This window comes from Carcharodon carcharias, chromosome 5 (genome assembly GCF_017639515.1).
Source record: "Carcharodon carcharias isolate sCarCar2 chromosome 5, sCarCar2.pri, whole genome shotgun sequence".
NCBI classification, from domain to species: Eukaryota; Metazoa; Chordata; class Chondrichthyes; order Lamniformes; family Lamnidae; genus Carcharodon; species Carcharodon carcharias.
The window spans coordinates 49,741,436-49,758,934 of NC_054471.1; the positions used below are offsets into that span (position 1 = coordinate 49,741,436).

General features: G+C 41.7%; 1 protein-coding gene across 1 annotated transcript in view; it reads left to right on the forward strand.

Annotated features, from left to right (window-relative positions):
• Positions 1-5,692, forward strand: part of scml4 (Scm polycomb group protein like 4) — a 233,000-nt gene extending 227,308 nt beyond the window's left edge. Inside the window, 2 exon segments of the mRNA XM_041187345.1 lie at positions 3,446-3,609; positions 5,268-5,692. Of these exon segments, the coding sequence (XP_041043279.1) occupies positions 3,446-3,609; positions 5,268-5,393 (290 nt within the window). The 3' untranslated portion in view covers positions 5,394-5,692.
• The last annotated feature ends 11,807 nt before the right edge of the window (positions 5,693-17,499 follow it).

Genomic DNA, 17,499 nt, shown 5'->3' on the forward strand with positions numbered 1-17,499 from the left:
TTGATGTCACACTCAGTCACATACTGTTTTGATGCCTAGGGCGGTCAGTCTCGCCTCACCTCTTGTGTTCAGCATTTTTGTCCATGGTTGGACCAAAGCTGTAGTGAGGTCAGGAGCTGAGTGGCCCTGGCAGAACCCAAACTGAACATCAATTAACAGGTTATTGCTGAGCATGTGCTGCTTGATAACATTGTCAATGACCCCGTCCATCACTTTACTGATGATCAAGAGTAGACTGATGAGGCAGTAATTGACTGGGTTGGATTTGTCCTGCTATTTTTGGACAGGACGTACCTGAGCAATTTCCCACATTGTTGGATAGATGCCAGTGTTGTAGCTGTACTGGAATAGCTTGGCTAGAGGCACAGCTAGTTCCAGAGCACAAGCCTTCAGTACTATTGCCGGAATATCATCAGGGCCCATAACCTTTGCAGTATCCAATGCCTTCAGCTGTTTCTTGATATCACATAGAGTGAATCAAATTGGCTGAAGACTGGCATCTGTGATGTTGGGGGGACCCAAGATAGATCATCCACTTGGCACTTGTGGCTGAAGATTGTAACAAACGCCTTATGTTTTGCACTGATGTGCTGGGTTCCTGTATCATTGAGGATGGGGATATTTGTGGAGCCTCCACCTCCAGTGAGTTGTTTATTGTCCACCACCATTCACGACTGGATGTGCCAGGACTGCAGAGCTTAGGTCTGATCCATAGGTTGTGGGATCGCTTAGCTCTGTCGATCACATGCTGCTTCCTCTGTCTGGCACGCAAGTAGTCCTGTGTTGTAGCTTCACCAGGTTGACACTTCATTTTTAGGTATGCCTGGTGCTGCTCCTGGCATGCCCTCCTGCACTCTTCATTGAGCTGGAGACTTCACTTATCCAGGAAAGTTAAGAATATCAAGGAGCCCTAGGGCACAATGTAGAATGTACATTGGATGTCAACCATGAATCAGTCATAACACTCTTAACACTAAGCGAGAAGGCTGTGAGTTCAAGTCCTGCTCCGGAGCCATGAATGCAAAATCTAGTTTGACACTTTAGTGCAGTACCAAGGATGTGCTGCACAGTCAGATGTGCTGTCTTCCAGAGGAGACATTAAACAGGGGTCCTGTTTACCGTCTTAGATCCTGTTGCACTGTTTCGAAGAAGAGAGGGAAAGTTTTTCCTCATGTTCTGATGAATATTTATTCTTCGACCAACATCACTAAAACAGACTATTTTGAAGATGATCTCATTGCTATTTGAGGGACCTTGCCGTGTGCAAATTAGCTTCCAAATTTCACTGAATTACAGCAGAGACGACACTTCAAAAATACATGATAGGCTGTAAAGCATTTTGGGACATCCAGAGGTCTTTTCCTTTTACAAGGTTTGTGGTAGGAATGGCTTGCTAGATCAAATATTCTCTTCTTGTTCCATCTGAAGTGGAACTACTTGGTCCAACCAACTTTGCTTACAGCCCCTGAAGCTTTGAGATATGAAACCTTAGAAGCATAGAAAGCTTATGGCACAGAAGGAGGCTGTTTCACCCTTTGTGCCTGCACCGTCTGAAAAAGAGCTATCTAGCCTAATCCCACTTTCCAGCTCTTGATCTATAGTGCTGTAAGTTGTGGCACTTCAACTGCATAACCAACTATTTTTAAAATGCAATAAGGGTTTCTGTCTCTACCACCATTTCAGGCAATAAGTTCCAGGTCGCCATTGCTCCCTGGGTGAAAAACATTCTCCTCAACTCCCCTGTAATCCTTTATCATTACTTTAAATCTATATTCCCTGAGTATTGATCTCTTTGCAAAGGGGCCTATCCACCTTATTTAGCCCCCTCTTAATTTTATATACAATTGTGGATAACCATGTAGTTCTGGAGTCAATGTTTACTACTGGGTTTACCCGAGAGTTTGATTTGAGGGGAGGAATTACCTATATGTTGAAGTAATGTCCAATATAAAGCCATTGAAGAGAGATGCCAGTGCTCCTACTGCAAAATCCAGACCACTCTTGTCTCTGTGATTCACACGTGTCTTGTCCTGTTCCCAAGTCTCTGCTATACTCACCCATCACACTCGCATCTCTTTACTCCAACTCTGATTCATCCCACACAGATTCCACCTTAAATCCTGTCCTGCTGACTGCATCTAGGATTTTCTGTTCCGATTGCCACACTGGATTGGCTGCGAGCTGTCATGTGACAATGCCCCATCATCAACTCGCTTTCTCAGTCAGATTTTCCCAAAAAGCCCCAGGTCTCCCAACACAATTGTGGCTGAGATTTAGAAACTAGTGGCCATGCAGGATAGAACCCAGTTATGTTCCCCACCTCCAACAACATCAGTAAGATGTCCTCCCACCAGATACCTTATTGCGCAATCTTGAATGTTTCTGTAATAGTGATTCAGAGCTGCAAACTGTGATTTCCCTCCCATCACCCAGGCACCCTTCCACCCCAACTCACAGGCCTTAACATAAATACTGCTGTGCACAAAACCCCTTGGAGTTCATGATCAATGTTTGAAGAAAAGTAGCATGGGCTGCATATTTGGTTAAATTTGAAAAAAATGAAGTGTTTTTAGATTTGATCGTGTTCACACTGTAGGTTAGCCTTGTTCGATTCTGATTGATGCAGAGAGCAGGAAGTGAGTGCTCCTTGAGGCTTTCATCGGTGTTGTCGAGATCAAGGCCTCAGTGTTCCAGTTTGGTTTCGGTTGCCAGGGGGTGGGGGTGGGGGGGTGGTTACGATGTGGGGGGAGGAGGGGGAGCGAGGTTGCGGGGGGAGATGATTGTAGGGGATATAGGTGGATGGGGTTAAAGGATAGGTCACCTTGTTGTTGCGATGTAAAATTACAGAGGAAGCTACCATCTAGCATTTCGGACAGCCTTGGTAGACTTGAGTTGCTGTTTACATCTTTATATCCTAGAATGTCTGCTCGTGGAGAGAGGAAAACATTTCTGGTTACCCATTAAACTGAAGGTGTGGGAAGAGGGGAAGAGACAGACAAAAGAGACTGTGTGGGGGAGACTACAATACAGGAAAATAATTTAAAGGACTGAGTTGCTCCTAAGCACAGATATAGAAGAACTGAAGAAGATACATATTTGCCAATTTGAACAATATTCATAACATGTATATCTAGTTTATTGGGCGTAAAATCTTCTACCTTAACATGGTTAGTTTGTTGCAAAAGTAGTGAGGGTTTGTCCACAGCAGAAGATTACAGTGATAGATAACACTGGCCAGCCTTCATGCTGAAAAGCATGGTCTGAATAGCAAGTAACATAAATATTCAAGATACCATTAACAAAATATCCTGTTAATTGTCCATGTTGTAGATACTGTGTTTTTAATTATTTTGTTTTGATTTTTGATAAAATATAATTATTTTTTAATGGATAATGTTGAAAGAATTTTGCTGTCTTTTAAAATTTCTTTCCTGCATCATTTCAGCGTCTAGCCCTGCCTCTGGCCCTGAACGACACGTGCTTTCTCAGGACTGCCTACGGTCATCAAGCAGGCATCCATCTACCTGGACTGTGGAAGATGTGATGCGGTTTGTCAGAGAATCTGACCCTCAGGCTTTGGGTCCACATGCTGAGCTTTTCAGAAAGCACGTAAGTGTTAGACTATGAGGGAAATACAAATAAGGATAGGGTAGCACAGTGATTATGTTACTGAACTAGTAATCCTCCCACTCTGTTTCTCTCTTCACAGATGCTGTCTGACCTGCTGGAGTATTTCCAGCATTTTTCGTTTTTATTTCAGACTTCCAGTATCTGCAGTATTTTGCTTTTGTAGTAATCCAGGAGCCTGGACTTATGATCTAGAGACCTGAGTTCATATCCCACTTGACAGCTGAGGGATTTAAATCCAATTATTTAAATAATTTTGGAAGAATAAACTAGTCTCAGTAGCGGTGACCATGAAACTACTGAATTGTCGTAAAAACCCAATTGGTTTACTAATGCCCTGCAGGAAAGGAAATCTGCTGCCCTTATCTGGCCTGGCCTATCTGTGACTCCAGGCCCACAGCAATGTGGCTGATTTTTGGCTGCCCTCTGAAATGGCCTACCCAAGCTGCTCAGTTGTATTCAGGAAGGTAGCTCACAGTCATCTTCTCAAGGGCAATTAGGAATAGGTAATAAATGCTGGCCTTGCCAGTGATGTACATATACCATGAATGAAAAAAAGATGTGTTTGGTTTTGTTTCTATAACCATAACCAAGCCTAGATTGTTTTTCTGATCAGGCATAAGACGAGGCCGGCTCTTTTAGTTATCCAGACATCTTCACAGTAGTGGATTTGAACATTGGAGCGTGTTAATCCAATACTGCTATTTAATGTTTCACAAGCTAGGCACAGATTAGGAAGCCAATTGGCTGGCATGACATTCAGTGAGGTGGCAATGACCTTTTAAAGACAGATGCTAATTCCATTTATAGGATGCACAGAATGTGAATGATTAGTGTCAGACTTGTGCTGTTACTGGTTGGTCATGTTTGATAGAAGTGAGCCTGATTTCATAGAATTAGCCATATTTATGCTGCTGTTTTATTTAGCTTGAATTGAAAAGTCAGCATCTTGCATTGACTCCCATTTAATGGTTAAACCATTAAAACTTGACATGCTGCTCCTCTTGTTCTGAACACCAGTGTGTGTGTTCATGCACATATGTGTTCAATGCAGGATGTAAGCCAGCCTGAAGCTTATCTGTGATGCACCATTAGACTTGGCTGATGGAATTGGACATAGGTAAGTGGTGGCAATGGCACACAATGAACAATAAGGTACTATACCAGCATCTGGTAGTAGATTGAGGCCAACACAAAGCTATTCCATTGCCAAGCTACCTTCTTGTGCCTCCTGCTAGCAGACTGAATAGCAGTACTGTGCTAGAAGATCGACACGCTGGTGCTTGATTTCTGGTCACAGAAGTCTGGGTGGGGCACTGAACATATACACACACAAAAAACAGGCAAGGAAAAAACAACTGCAAATACTGGAAATCTGAATAAAACACAAATATACAGCAGATTTGTTACATTCCAAAAAATGAAACGAGACACCAATGTTTCAGGTTTTGGACCTATCATGGGAACACACTCTTGATTAAAGTCAAAACCTGAAATGTTAGCCTGTGATTTCTCCTCACACCTGCCTTGTACTCCTAAACATCTCCTGTTTTTACTTCAGCAGTTTTAGTCACATTTGGTGAAAGTGAGCCACCTTCTCATTAGTTGACGTGCTTCTCTTCCGCTCCCCGTTTTTTCAGGAGATTGATGGCAATGCTTTGATCTTGCTGAAGAGTGACATGATAATGAAGTACATGGGACTGAAGCTGGGCCCAGCCCTGAAGCTCTGCTACCACATTGATAAACTGAAACAGAGCAAATACTAAGCCGAGGGGTAAACGGGAGCAGGACGAACGGATGACAAGTCATTTTTCTTTGTTTTTGTTCTGTTTTTATTTTCTTTCTGTGAAGGTGCACCAGCACTCCGAAACACTTCTCCCTACTACAGCTGTTCAGTAATCCCCTGAAACGTATGATGAAGAGGAGCTGGCAGTAACTTGACGCCTAGCAACAATACCATACACAAGGGCTGGTTTGTGGGTGATTTCATTTGTTGTTTCCATCTGCGCACAAAAAAACCTAACACATGTCAACAGTGCATGCATTGTGATTCTCACACCCAGGATTCGAGTGAAAATACCTGAGGTATGATCTGTGTAGTCCTTTTGTCTGACCCTGTTTTCCTCATTGTGGACTGAATTATCTGGAGGTAGCATTTGCGTAAAGTGGGTGTGTAGCATTATTGTAAAAATGCCAGACTGAGTGAAACAATTACCTTTATGTAACATGTACAGTACAAGCATAATCTAATTTTAAGTTTTAAGGTGAATGGCTTTGCCTTTATGAAGTTATATTGAACTGTGTAAATAAATGTATAATTCTCCTCTGCTGTTGAAAGGTTAACATTTTACTTAACAGATACCGTGGAACTCTGTATGTGATTAAGTATTGGAAGCTTGCAGAAAGCGTATCTATGACACTCTGACGTCTGTTGGGCATATAATCCATGATGTGTGGACGTAGATATATGTTTGTTGAACTGAAGGACTTGAGTTGCTTTGGGTTGAATCCTGGACAGCTGGGAACATGCTGGAGCAAAGAACTTCATAAACCACCATACTCTGCATCCGTATACAGTGACAGGCTTGGATTGAAGTGATGTAGGAACTTTTACATGGATTTTTTTTTTAATTGGGTGATTCTCACGAGTTCTCTAAACATTCAACAGAACAGGCCAGTAATGAGACCAGTCAGACTGAATTAAAATATAAACAGCGACAGGCAAAAGAGAACTCAAAACTGGACCAGAATATAAGAAAACGTTTGTCACCAGTGACTGTACATTGGGGTCTAGGCTTAAAAAGCCAGTGTACACTGGGGACTGGGTTTAACCAGTCACTGAAGAACTGAAGAAGTCATATTGGACTCAAAACATTAACCCTGTTTCTCTCTCCACAGATGCTGCCAGAGGTGCTGAGTTTTTCCAGCATTTTCTGTGCTTCTTTCCAATTTTCAGCAACCACAGTATTTTGCTTTTATTTTATTTTATTGTACACTGGGCTGTGGGTCCAATTGGTCAGTTTATACTGGTGAATGTTAGCAATCAGATATATACGGGAACTGGGTGTAATTAGTTAGGTTATATATTGGGGACTGGTATCAAACAGCTAGTGGTCATTCTATAGCTGCAAAATGTGATCACAATTGGCAACAGGAGTTGGTCTAATGCTTTTGTAACTTTGTAATGTTACCTTTCAGGTGCCCATTATAAACCCGCCTGATTTTCCTTCCATTGCAGTCAATATGGCCGGGTATAAAGCAGGCAGCTGATCAGCTACGGCCCATTTTACATCCTCGTCCAAAGTTGAAAGTTATGCTCATACCTTTGGCAGCAGTTCTCAAGTTTCCCCACGACTACCGGAGTTTTTGAATGACCATGTTATAGAAACAGATCCTGACTGTTTAAAAAAAAAACCTGCCAATAAAAAAAAATCAGTCCTTTAGCCTCTAAACCACGACACATGTTGTGTTTGCGGTACGAGACATTCAGGTATGAACTATCACATTTTACGGAGGAGGTGGGAGGAGTAACTGTAGCACAGAATCGTTTACAGATAGCATTGATCATAGAGGTCATACAAAAAGCACTTTACATTCATTCAGTGGGCATGGAGTAGGGTATTTTACACTAGAGATTCAAGACAATGCATAATTTTAAACTGCTGCTTGTTCTGAGAACTCAGTCAATGAATTTTCTCAACTTACAGTTGGATGAGTCGGTCCATGATGTGGAGCTGATGGTGCCTCAGGTCAATCCACCATTAGACTGAGCTAAAGGCCTGGGATTGTCTGTAATTCCCCCGATTTCCTAACCTCTTGTTCCAGTGTTGCGCTCAAATTTGCAACTTCCCACAGACAAATGATGAAAGGTTGTTAACAGTTGGAAATAAGCATTCATTCAGCAGCTTACAGCTAGTTTACGGGCTTCAATGTGCAAACCGCCCTGAAGGGGGAGATTTTAACTCCAGGTATGGAGTGGGTGAAGCAGTGGGGAGACAGGGACTCGCTACCATGGCAATGGCACAGACCGGGCCTCGTGCCCCCACTGCACATGGTAGACTCCAGGTCGGCAGAGAAGTAGATCCAGGGGAGTTACCAATTGTCAAGTGTGAGGTTGGAGGGGGAGGGTGGGGAGCGTGTGAATGCATTGCTGTCATCAAGGCGATAGTGACTGTTATTATGGAAGGAGCACTCTTCTCCTCTTGGTCCCACAAAGCCACCATTAACTTGTCTCTTCTGCTTTAACGCTCAATAAAACTGGATGTAGCGAGCAGGACTGTTGCTTGCTTGGATGCTGCTCGAAATTGGGTTGGTGCCCCCCCCCACCACGCCTTACATCTTCAGACTCTAAAAGCAATGAGCCTCCTGCCATAGGATTACATGGGATATACAACACAAAACAGGCCACTCAACCCAAATAGTCCACACCTGTGTTTATGCTCCATCCAAGCCTCGTTCCATAATTTCTCACCTAAATCTATCATCAGAACTGCCTATTCCCTCTCTCTCATATGCTTATCTAGTTTTTGCAGAAGGGAAAAACAGCTCAGACCAGTGCTCTTATTTCCCAGTTTTACTAGTGTTCCATTTTAAGGTATACAAGACTAGTTCAGACCAGTATTCTTATTCCCCAGTTTATACTGTATTTTTCCTTGCGGGTCCCCTTAAATACAACCAAGCTATTCGCTTGAACCACTTCCTGTGGTAGTGAGTTCCACATTCTTACCACTCTGAGTGAGGTGGGTACTTGGGCCTGAAAATGGCAGTGGTAAGGGGAGGGAAAGTTAGGGCAGTATCATGATTATAGGCCCACTGCCCCTTTTTCTGCCAGACAGGCAAAGTTAAAGTTGGGACAAAAACAGAAAATGCTGGAAAAACTCAGCAGGTCTAGCAGCATCTGTGGAGAGAGAAACTGAGTTAACGTTTCGAGTCCATATAACCCTCCAGAGTCAAATGGACTCTAAACATTAACTCTGTTTCTCTCTCCACAGATGCTGCTAGACCTGCTGAGTTTTTCCAGCATTTTCTGTTTTTGTTTCAGATTTCAGCATCCCCAGTATTTTGCTTTTATCTTAGAGTTCAATTTTGGCTTTTTTGACAGTCAGGTTTTTACTGTAATATTGATGGAGCACTCGACCATGTGAAGGGAACTTCTCCGTATCACACTCAAGTAGATGTAACATTTCACAGGCAATAGGGTACAAGTTCTGTGAAATGTAGTGCTGGCTTTGTTTACACATCACCAGTAAGCAGCAAGGGGACGTATTTGAGTTGCTCCTGGTTCACATTGATTAAATAAAATACACAGCACAGAAAGAGGCCATTTCGCCCAACAAATCCATGCCAGTGATAATGCTCCACTTGAGCCTCCTCCAATCTGTGCTCATCCAACAGCATAACCTTTTATTCCCATCTCCTACGTCTGCCTATTTAGCCTCCCCTTAAATGCATCAATTCTCCATTTGATCGTTTGGTGACTATTTTACATAGGAAATATATATGGTTTAAGTTATATGTGGTCACAGTTGTAGAATCAGTTATTGAACATTCAGTGAAGTGCAATGTATAATGTATGACTTTACAAAACTAAAACACAGAAGGCCAGACCACTTGGTGAATTTTGTGCTCATTATGCTGAGGGATTCTGGAACTGGCCTGAAACACTTCCGATTTTTAACTCAGCTATTCTCTGGTGTGAGTGATTTGGGCAGAAGTTTAACAATGCGGACAGGTGGAAGCTGCAGCATTCTCCCTCCCCTCTCCCTTCCCCCTCCCCCACCAGTCATTTTAACTGCCTGGATTCAGGCAACAGGAAGGCGAGAGTCTAATTTAACCCTGAAAGTCATGCCCAGTTATTTCAGTGTCTCCAACGAAGCAATTCACAGAATCATAACAGCACAGAGAGAGGCCATTCACCCCATCGTGACTGCACCGGCTCTTCAAATTAGCATTATGACCTAGTGCCATTGCCCTGCCTTTTCCCCCGTACCCATGCACATTGTTTCTATTCAAATAATCATCTAATGCCCTCTTGAATGTCTCGATTGAACCTGCCTCCACTACAGTTCCAGACAGTGCATTCCAGACCCGAATCACTCATTGTGTGAAAAATTTTTTTCTCACGTCACATTTGCTTCTTTTGCAAATCACTTTAAATCTGTGCCCTCTCCTTTTGATACTTTTACGAATGGGAACAGCTTCTCCCTCTCTACTCTGTCCAGCCCCCTCATGATTCTGAAAACTTCTATCAAATCTCCTCTCAGCCTTCTCCTCTCCAAGGAGAACAGTCCCAACTTCTCCAATCTATCCTCATAACTGAAGTTTCTTATTCTGGAACAATTCTTGTAAAGCTCTTCTGTACTCTCTCCAATGTGTCAACATCCTTCCTATAATGTGGTGCCCAATTTTACCTTAAAATCCCAGGACACCTGGATGGCAGCAAAAACCTGTAAAAAACACTAGTTTGGCCTCAACTGGAGTATTGTGTCCAATTCTGGGTGCCACGCTTTAGGAAGGATGTGAAGGCATTAGAGTGTACAGAAAAGATTCACGAGAATAGATCCAGGGATGAGGGATAGTCGTTGCATGGATATAATGGAGGAACTGGAGCTGTTCTTCTTGGAGAAGATTGAAGGGAGATTGATAGCAGTTTTCAAAATCATGAGCGGTCTGGCCAAAGCAGGTAGACAGAAACAGTTCCTATTGGCAGATGTGTTGAGAACCAGAGGGCACTCTTCAAAGTGAATGGCAACAGAACCAAAGGCACTATGAGGTAAAAAATGTTTATACAGCGAGTAGGCAGGACCTGGAATGCACTACCTGAGAGTGTGCTGGAGCCAGATTCAACTATGGCTTTCAAAAAGGAATTGGTTAATTATCTGAAGGGAGAAAAATTGAAAGGCCGTGGGGCAAAGACTAACGAGTGGGAGTAGGTGAGTTGCTCTTATGGAGATGCAGCACAGACCTGGTGAACCAAATGGCCTCCTGTGCTATAACTATTCTATGATTCTGCGAAAACCAATGGGATGCAATCGGGTGACCCGAAAAAGCCACAGTGTGGACGTTACACATTTTGACGATGATTCCTTGTGGGCTAGGAGGAGCCAGGAGTGTTTCACTGGATCCCCCGAATAATCTGCCTACACACCCGTTCCTCTCCCTCTCACCATTGGTAGAGTTTGGTCTTGCCTTTGCCCCCTCCTAACCACAATTTCTCAGTTTCCCCCCAACTTGGTTTTCCATCTGACCGTCAGCTCCAACCATTCCTGCCAGCTTTGGGCAAGAGAAGGTGCAAATTTTGTAAGTGGAAAAATGTTTCTCTTGTTTTAATAGAATAATCCATTGAACTTTGGTGTGAGTAGAATTTCTGTTGTCAGTGCAATGTAGCTGTGGCATTACTGACTAGGCCTGGTAAGTAATTGAGGTTACAAATTGAACAGTAACAGCTTTAATGAAAGATCAGTGACCTGCATTAACTTGTACTGTGCGTGTCTACATGTCACTTGAGCAAAGCAGAAATGCCTGCCAGGCTCTCGATGAAATATTGTGAAGTGATACAATATATTTTTATTTTTCTGTGGCTACAATTCACCATGAATGGCTTGCACTTGTATTAAGTCAGTGTTGTGATAATGATCAGGGATGATTTTCCAAGTTTTTCAATTGCTCATTTATTCTAGTTAAATGCAGTTCTTGTATTTCTGTTTATACAATAACTAGCTTATGGATTCTCCAGTACATGCATGGGTAGATGCTGAGAGGTTGTTTCCCCTTGTGGGAGAGTCTAGGATCAGAGGGCATAATCTCAGAGTAAGGGGTCACCCATTTAATACAGAGATGAGGAGGAATTTCTTCTCTCAGAGGGTAGTCAATCTGTGGAATTCTTTACTGCAGCGGGCTGTAGAGGCTGGGTCATTAAGTATATCCAAGGCCAAGATAGACAGATTTTTAATCAGTGAGGGAATCAAGGGTTATGGGGAAAAGGCAGGAAAATGGAGTTGAGGATTATCAGATCAGCCATGATTTCATTGAATGGCGGAGCAGACTCAATGGGCCGAATGGCCTACTTCTGCTCCTATGTCTTATGGTCTTATGCGGGATCTATGGTAGTGGGCACAAGTAGCACTGATGGTGGAAGTTAGTGTCCCAAGTGCAGCATCTCTTGTGAATTATTAACACTCACCATACAGATGGAACATAATGAACAAGCAGAAAGTCAACTCAAGAGCAGCAATTATATAATCAGCATGTCACTCATAATCATCTGTATTATAAACACAAGCCAACAGATGTAAGTGGGCTGCCAAATATTTAATTGCCACATATACATTTATATGAGGCGCTGTATGTTTTCATTTTGGACTACTTTTTCTTGAAACTTGAAGAGAAATACTTGGGGGAATATTTTATGTCTAAAATGCCTCCCCAGTGACTATGAATAAATGTATATTATAAATATTGATTTTATTAATTTAAATTTTTAACCCTAACAGTGATTTGCCTTTATTTGGCCTCCTGTCTTCCTGCAGCTTTTAGAAATGCAATCTTAGGAGTGGGCATCATTGAGAAAGCTGCATTTATTGCCTATCCTTGACTGTGCTGAGGTGGTGATAGTTGGCCAGTGATGTACTGCAGCTAATGGGAGCTGTCGCCTTGGTCCTGGAGTGATTCATTCACATTAGCACCCAGGGAACAGCTGGGGGACCATTTGCAGCCATCTGAGAGTAATAGAAAAACATCCCAAGCCTTCCATTCCCCTTTCACAGAGTCACACAATTGTTACGGTGCAGAAGGAGGCCATTCGGCCCATCGTGTCTGCCCCGGCTCGCTGAGCATTTTAACTCAGTGCCAATCTCTTGCCTTTGCCCCGTAACCCTGCACAATGTTTCCATTTAAATAATCACCCAATGCCCATTTGAATGCCTCAATTGAACCTGCCTCCGCCACACTTCCAGGCAGTGCATTCTGAACCCTAACTACTCGCTGTGTGAAAAAGTTTTTAACCATTGACTGCTCACTCTGTGTCTTATATAAAAGCAAATCCATTTTGGATCATCCTTACAAATCAATACATTTTTACGCTGCTGAGAATTTCTTCAGAGTTTCTCCTGATCCGTTGCCGTAAGGTTTTCAGAAGCTCCCTTTACACGTGGAGTGGTGGGGTGTTATTCAGGGTTTCTGCCAGAGTTACACTGGCTGATAGCAAATTCTCCCATTTGTCTTATTTCAAGTGTACTCGTTAATCGTGATGCTAATTAATGCACGCTGGGATACTGAGAGAGGGAGAACAGATAAACAAAACAAATTTAAAATATATAAGTGCAGCTAAAGCTTATTTGAACACATTTTAACTTTTGCTGATAGCATACACAGGCAATATTAGATCGGCCGCCTGTTCACCTCGTTCAAATGTTGTTAATGGTAAAGCTGTATAACAGGCGACTGCTCCAATATTACCCAGTTTACACTATCACCAGAAGTTAAAATTACCCATGTTGTGCAGATGGATTATGGCATTTCATAACTCTAGTTTTACTTGGTTTAACTGCTGCATATAGTTTCTTTAAGTCCATGGATATGCCAGCACAAATGTCAAGCGTGTGCTTTCCACTCCTTTTGTACGTTCATATTTGGGGCATGTCCTTGTTGTTGCACCAATTCTTTGCCAGTAATGTGTACAGACAACAGCTGCTAGAGCAGGGTGTTTCTCCAAGAAGTGCTAAGGTGTAGGGCTACAGTACTTAATCAATCAATATAGATGTCTGTGCTTTTCCTGGTCATTTACAGTCTGGAGTAAATGAGGGGTGAGTCTAATGTGTTATGGATCCTGTGATATAATTGTCCTTATCTTCTGTTTTCTAAACTATCCTGTGATATATATGTACATTTACTCTGTGAAGTGTGTATAGTAGCACTCAGTGATATATGCTTATGTTATTTAGTAATGTGTATATTGCCTGGTGATGTGTACATTACCTGTGATGTATGTGTACATTGTTTTGTGGTATATCCATATATCATTCTATGATCTGTGACATATGTACTCATTATTCTATCATATCATACATCCCTTATTCCATTTTGCATTGTTTCCTTTCAAATTAATTTCATTTATTTTGTCTCTGTTTATTTGCCTGCTCTGCCCTAACAGCTTATGGCATTACATTTCATTTACCAATAATTTATTATTCCAGACATTTTCTAAATGCGGTCATCCTCACCTGCTATTGCACTAATTTTGAAAAATGGAGAATGTCTGGCAGTGATTACAGTGCAGCAATCCTACTGAAAGGTTCACATGAACCAAGCCCAAGTGTCTATAGTATTGCATTATTTCAGAATAAACACAGAAAGCACTTTATCTCAAGTTGCTGACTTTATTTTGAGATGCCTTCAACTTCATCTGGTCCTCTCCCACTAGCCATCACCAATTGGACTCTAATAAACAGGCCAACATCTTGTGTTGTGGCAACGCCAGACGAACTGTGCCCAGAGCACATGTCAAAAGTATCATTCCAACTCCACAAAATTGCAACATTGAGGTCACTCCAGGATGTGCATGCACATGACACACAGATGCATACACATGACATACATATGCATACACATGACATACATATGCATACACATACACACCACACTCAAAAATGCATGCCTACGTACACACACACATGCACATACACACACACATGCATACATGCACAGCCTATTGACGGAGGTTGCTTTATCCCATTTTGGGGCCTCTTCTTCCAAGCAGCAGCTGCCATTGCATTTCTCGAGTGAAATGCATGATGCTATCCAGACTGAAGCATTAGCAGTTGTGATTTTCTCTTCCTGTTTTTTGAAGCCATACTGATGATACCAATATCTGTATCAATCAACCATAACTACTGTCAGGTTGTGGGACTAATTGGAAATGATTTACTGAAGTATGATACTTAAAGCTGATGGGAATTTCCAGAGAAAGTGAACTGGATAATAGGTTACAAATATTGCAGAACTGGGAGATGAACTTTGAGCTGAACTTATAGTTAGCCATTTTGGGTTTATGTGCAAACTTCTGTCCCAATTTGGATCATTTTAGTTTCAAATATTGCTGTCCTTTTGCTTAAAAAAAAAGTGAGCAGTTTGTAAATTTGAATGAAATATTATCACTAAACCAAATTTTGTCAGATGTTTCATCTATCGTTCCAGCTGAGAATTGTGGTTAAAGCCACAACACTGATGGTGGTAAAAGGAGGGGAGTTTCCAACTTTGCGGTGCTGGTGGGAAGCCTTCCCTGATGGAAAACCAGGAATGCAGGCTGCATTTCCATTTGCCATCAGTGGACGCAGCTTTCTATCAGCATCACAGAGTTAGAAAATGACCCTTTAGAGTTTACTTATTCCGGAGTGGCCAAGGGTATTCTTGTAGCAAGGACCAAGCTTCAGAAAGAGCCCAACAGTGGAATCTGTTAAAGCCGGAATAAGTTCAAATATTTCCTTCTCCGAGTAAGTCATCTGTCCTGCTCATGTTGCATCCACCACACCACCAATTCTTATTGAGTACTCAACAGAATTTTACTTGTTTTGACTAAGTTTCTGGCAGCTGTTTCAAGAGTGCTGTGGTGTGATGGAGGCACTAATTTTCAACTATATAGTTGTGCTGCCGTTAACTATGAGGAGTCATTTGAACATGAAGCACTACTTATGTATGCTCACTTGTGTTAGAATGAATAGTTTCATTTTGCAAAGGGTAACTTCCAGCTTATCAGCACCCCAGAAGGTGAGATGAACAAGACCAAGGGAGGTTGGACCGATAGATCTTTCAGCCTTTCCTCTGTTTTGAAGTCCTGCTGTGCTCCACAAGTATGTTCGCTCATACTGTAAAGACTTATGGATTTCAGCATAGACTATTGTTGATGCTAGTGTTCGGTAACTTTATTTTACCAAATGCTTTGCTGTACATACAGCCTTTCCTCCAGTTCTTGTGTATTAAGTCCAGCATATGCATATTACCCACTGCCCTTCGCTGAAAGCAGTGTGCTTTTGCAGTTTTAAGGTAGGCATCCTTGAATGAATATTGGTTTCTCTGGTTTAATCTGGATAATTTATGAAAAACAGAAAACATCTAAACATTCCTGGAAATCTTGTGAAGTGAGAAGTTTAAGATAAGTAAACTGATTACATTTTACATGGGAATGAATTACTGGGAATAATTAACAGAAATGGTCCATGAAGGAGAAAGTTGTTAATTTCATTATGTCCGAAACAATATTTGCCTTGACCCTTGAAGCTGACAAAAGTAACTACACTGTGCAGTATTTTCCTGATTATTGACCTTTGTTTAAAAGAATTTGTCTATAGATGCATCTCTGATCATTTGTGCAGTTAGATACAGCAAGCATCGGGGAAATACCTGTAACTGAAATAGTCGCCTTACAATTCAGTGTTCTCAGCTTTTTGGATCTTAGTTTATATATAACGGTTTATTAACTTTGTTATAGAATATTATGTAAATTATAAACTTGAATAATGTCATTTGCTCACCTCTCTAGAGGAAAAGCCTCCAATATTTTCAAATCAACCTTCAACACCATTGCATTAAATCCACCATACTTCTGTTTTCATCTTCTGTTATTCTGCATAAATCAATCCACCACTACCTCCTGTCATTGTATATGACCTCCGTCTAAATAGTGTGAATGGGAATGATGGAATGGCAATGATGTCTCTGTCTCAATATGAATGCATGCAATGCTATCACTGCCTCAGTAGTAATGAATGACAATATCACTGCATTTAAAGTAGTGGCAATGGTATGCCTATATAGTAATGCCAGTGATATCATTGCCTCTATTGCAATCAGTGGCAATGATATTATTACCCCTGTAATAATGAATGCCAATGTTATTTTTGTCACTAGTTGCAGTTAATGGAAATGATATCATTGCCTGTTTACTCATGAATGGCACTGCTATCTGCTTCTTCAGCAATCATTATCAGTGGTATCACTGCTAATATAGCAATTAATGGCAGTGGCATCTATGTAAAGCAGTCAGTGTCAGTGGTATCTGTCTATTCCTCTTCATTCCTTTGGAATAAACTATGGTGCAAAAATTTGTTTGTGTAGCTTTTTACTGTGTTTCTGAGAGAACTGACAATCATTTAATGTATTTGTTACCAAGTTTAAATAAAAAAAATGTAAATGCACATGGATGGTTAGTTGTATACTTAATGTTAATTGTCTGCTGCCTGTTAATAAAATAACTCACTGGGGTTTGAATTTTTGCATTCAGTGTTAGGGAGGCCAATACACAAGAGTGGAATGCTTTTTGTTCTGTCACAATTTCCTCCAGCTAAGCATCGATTTAACCGCAGAGTGATTGTCTTCAGACCTGCAGCAAACTTCATAACATTAACCCGGATTCCACCGGCCGCTGTCCCGGGCTGTACCAGACTGTTTGCAACGACAGCTGCCTTTTCAACCGTGAGTTCTGTCGCCGTCACAAAAGGCTGCCTTCTTTCACCACTGTAACCTCATCCCCTTCACCTTGCCTGCTGCTGGAACTCACCTGCAAATCTTTTTCACCACCAAAGTCAGTAATTCCTGTTCAGCCTCCATCAGCTGTTTACTTCAGTGCACCCAAATCTCAACCACTCATATCCTCTCATGCACGAAGTCCTTTCCCCCCAATCATGTTTTCTTACTGACCTACATTGGTTCCTGGGCCCCCAATATCTAAAATCTAGAATTGTCAGTCTTGTGGCCGCACATCTTGTTATTTCTGTAGTCCTTCTACATATCTAGAACCTTACCACTGAACACCCCATTTTTCTGATGAAAGGTCACTGACTTGGAACATTGACCATTAGTCTCTTCACAGATGTTGCT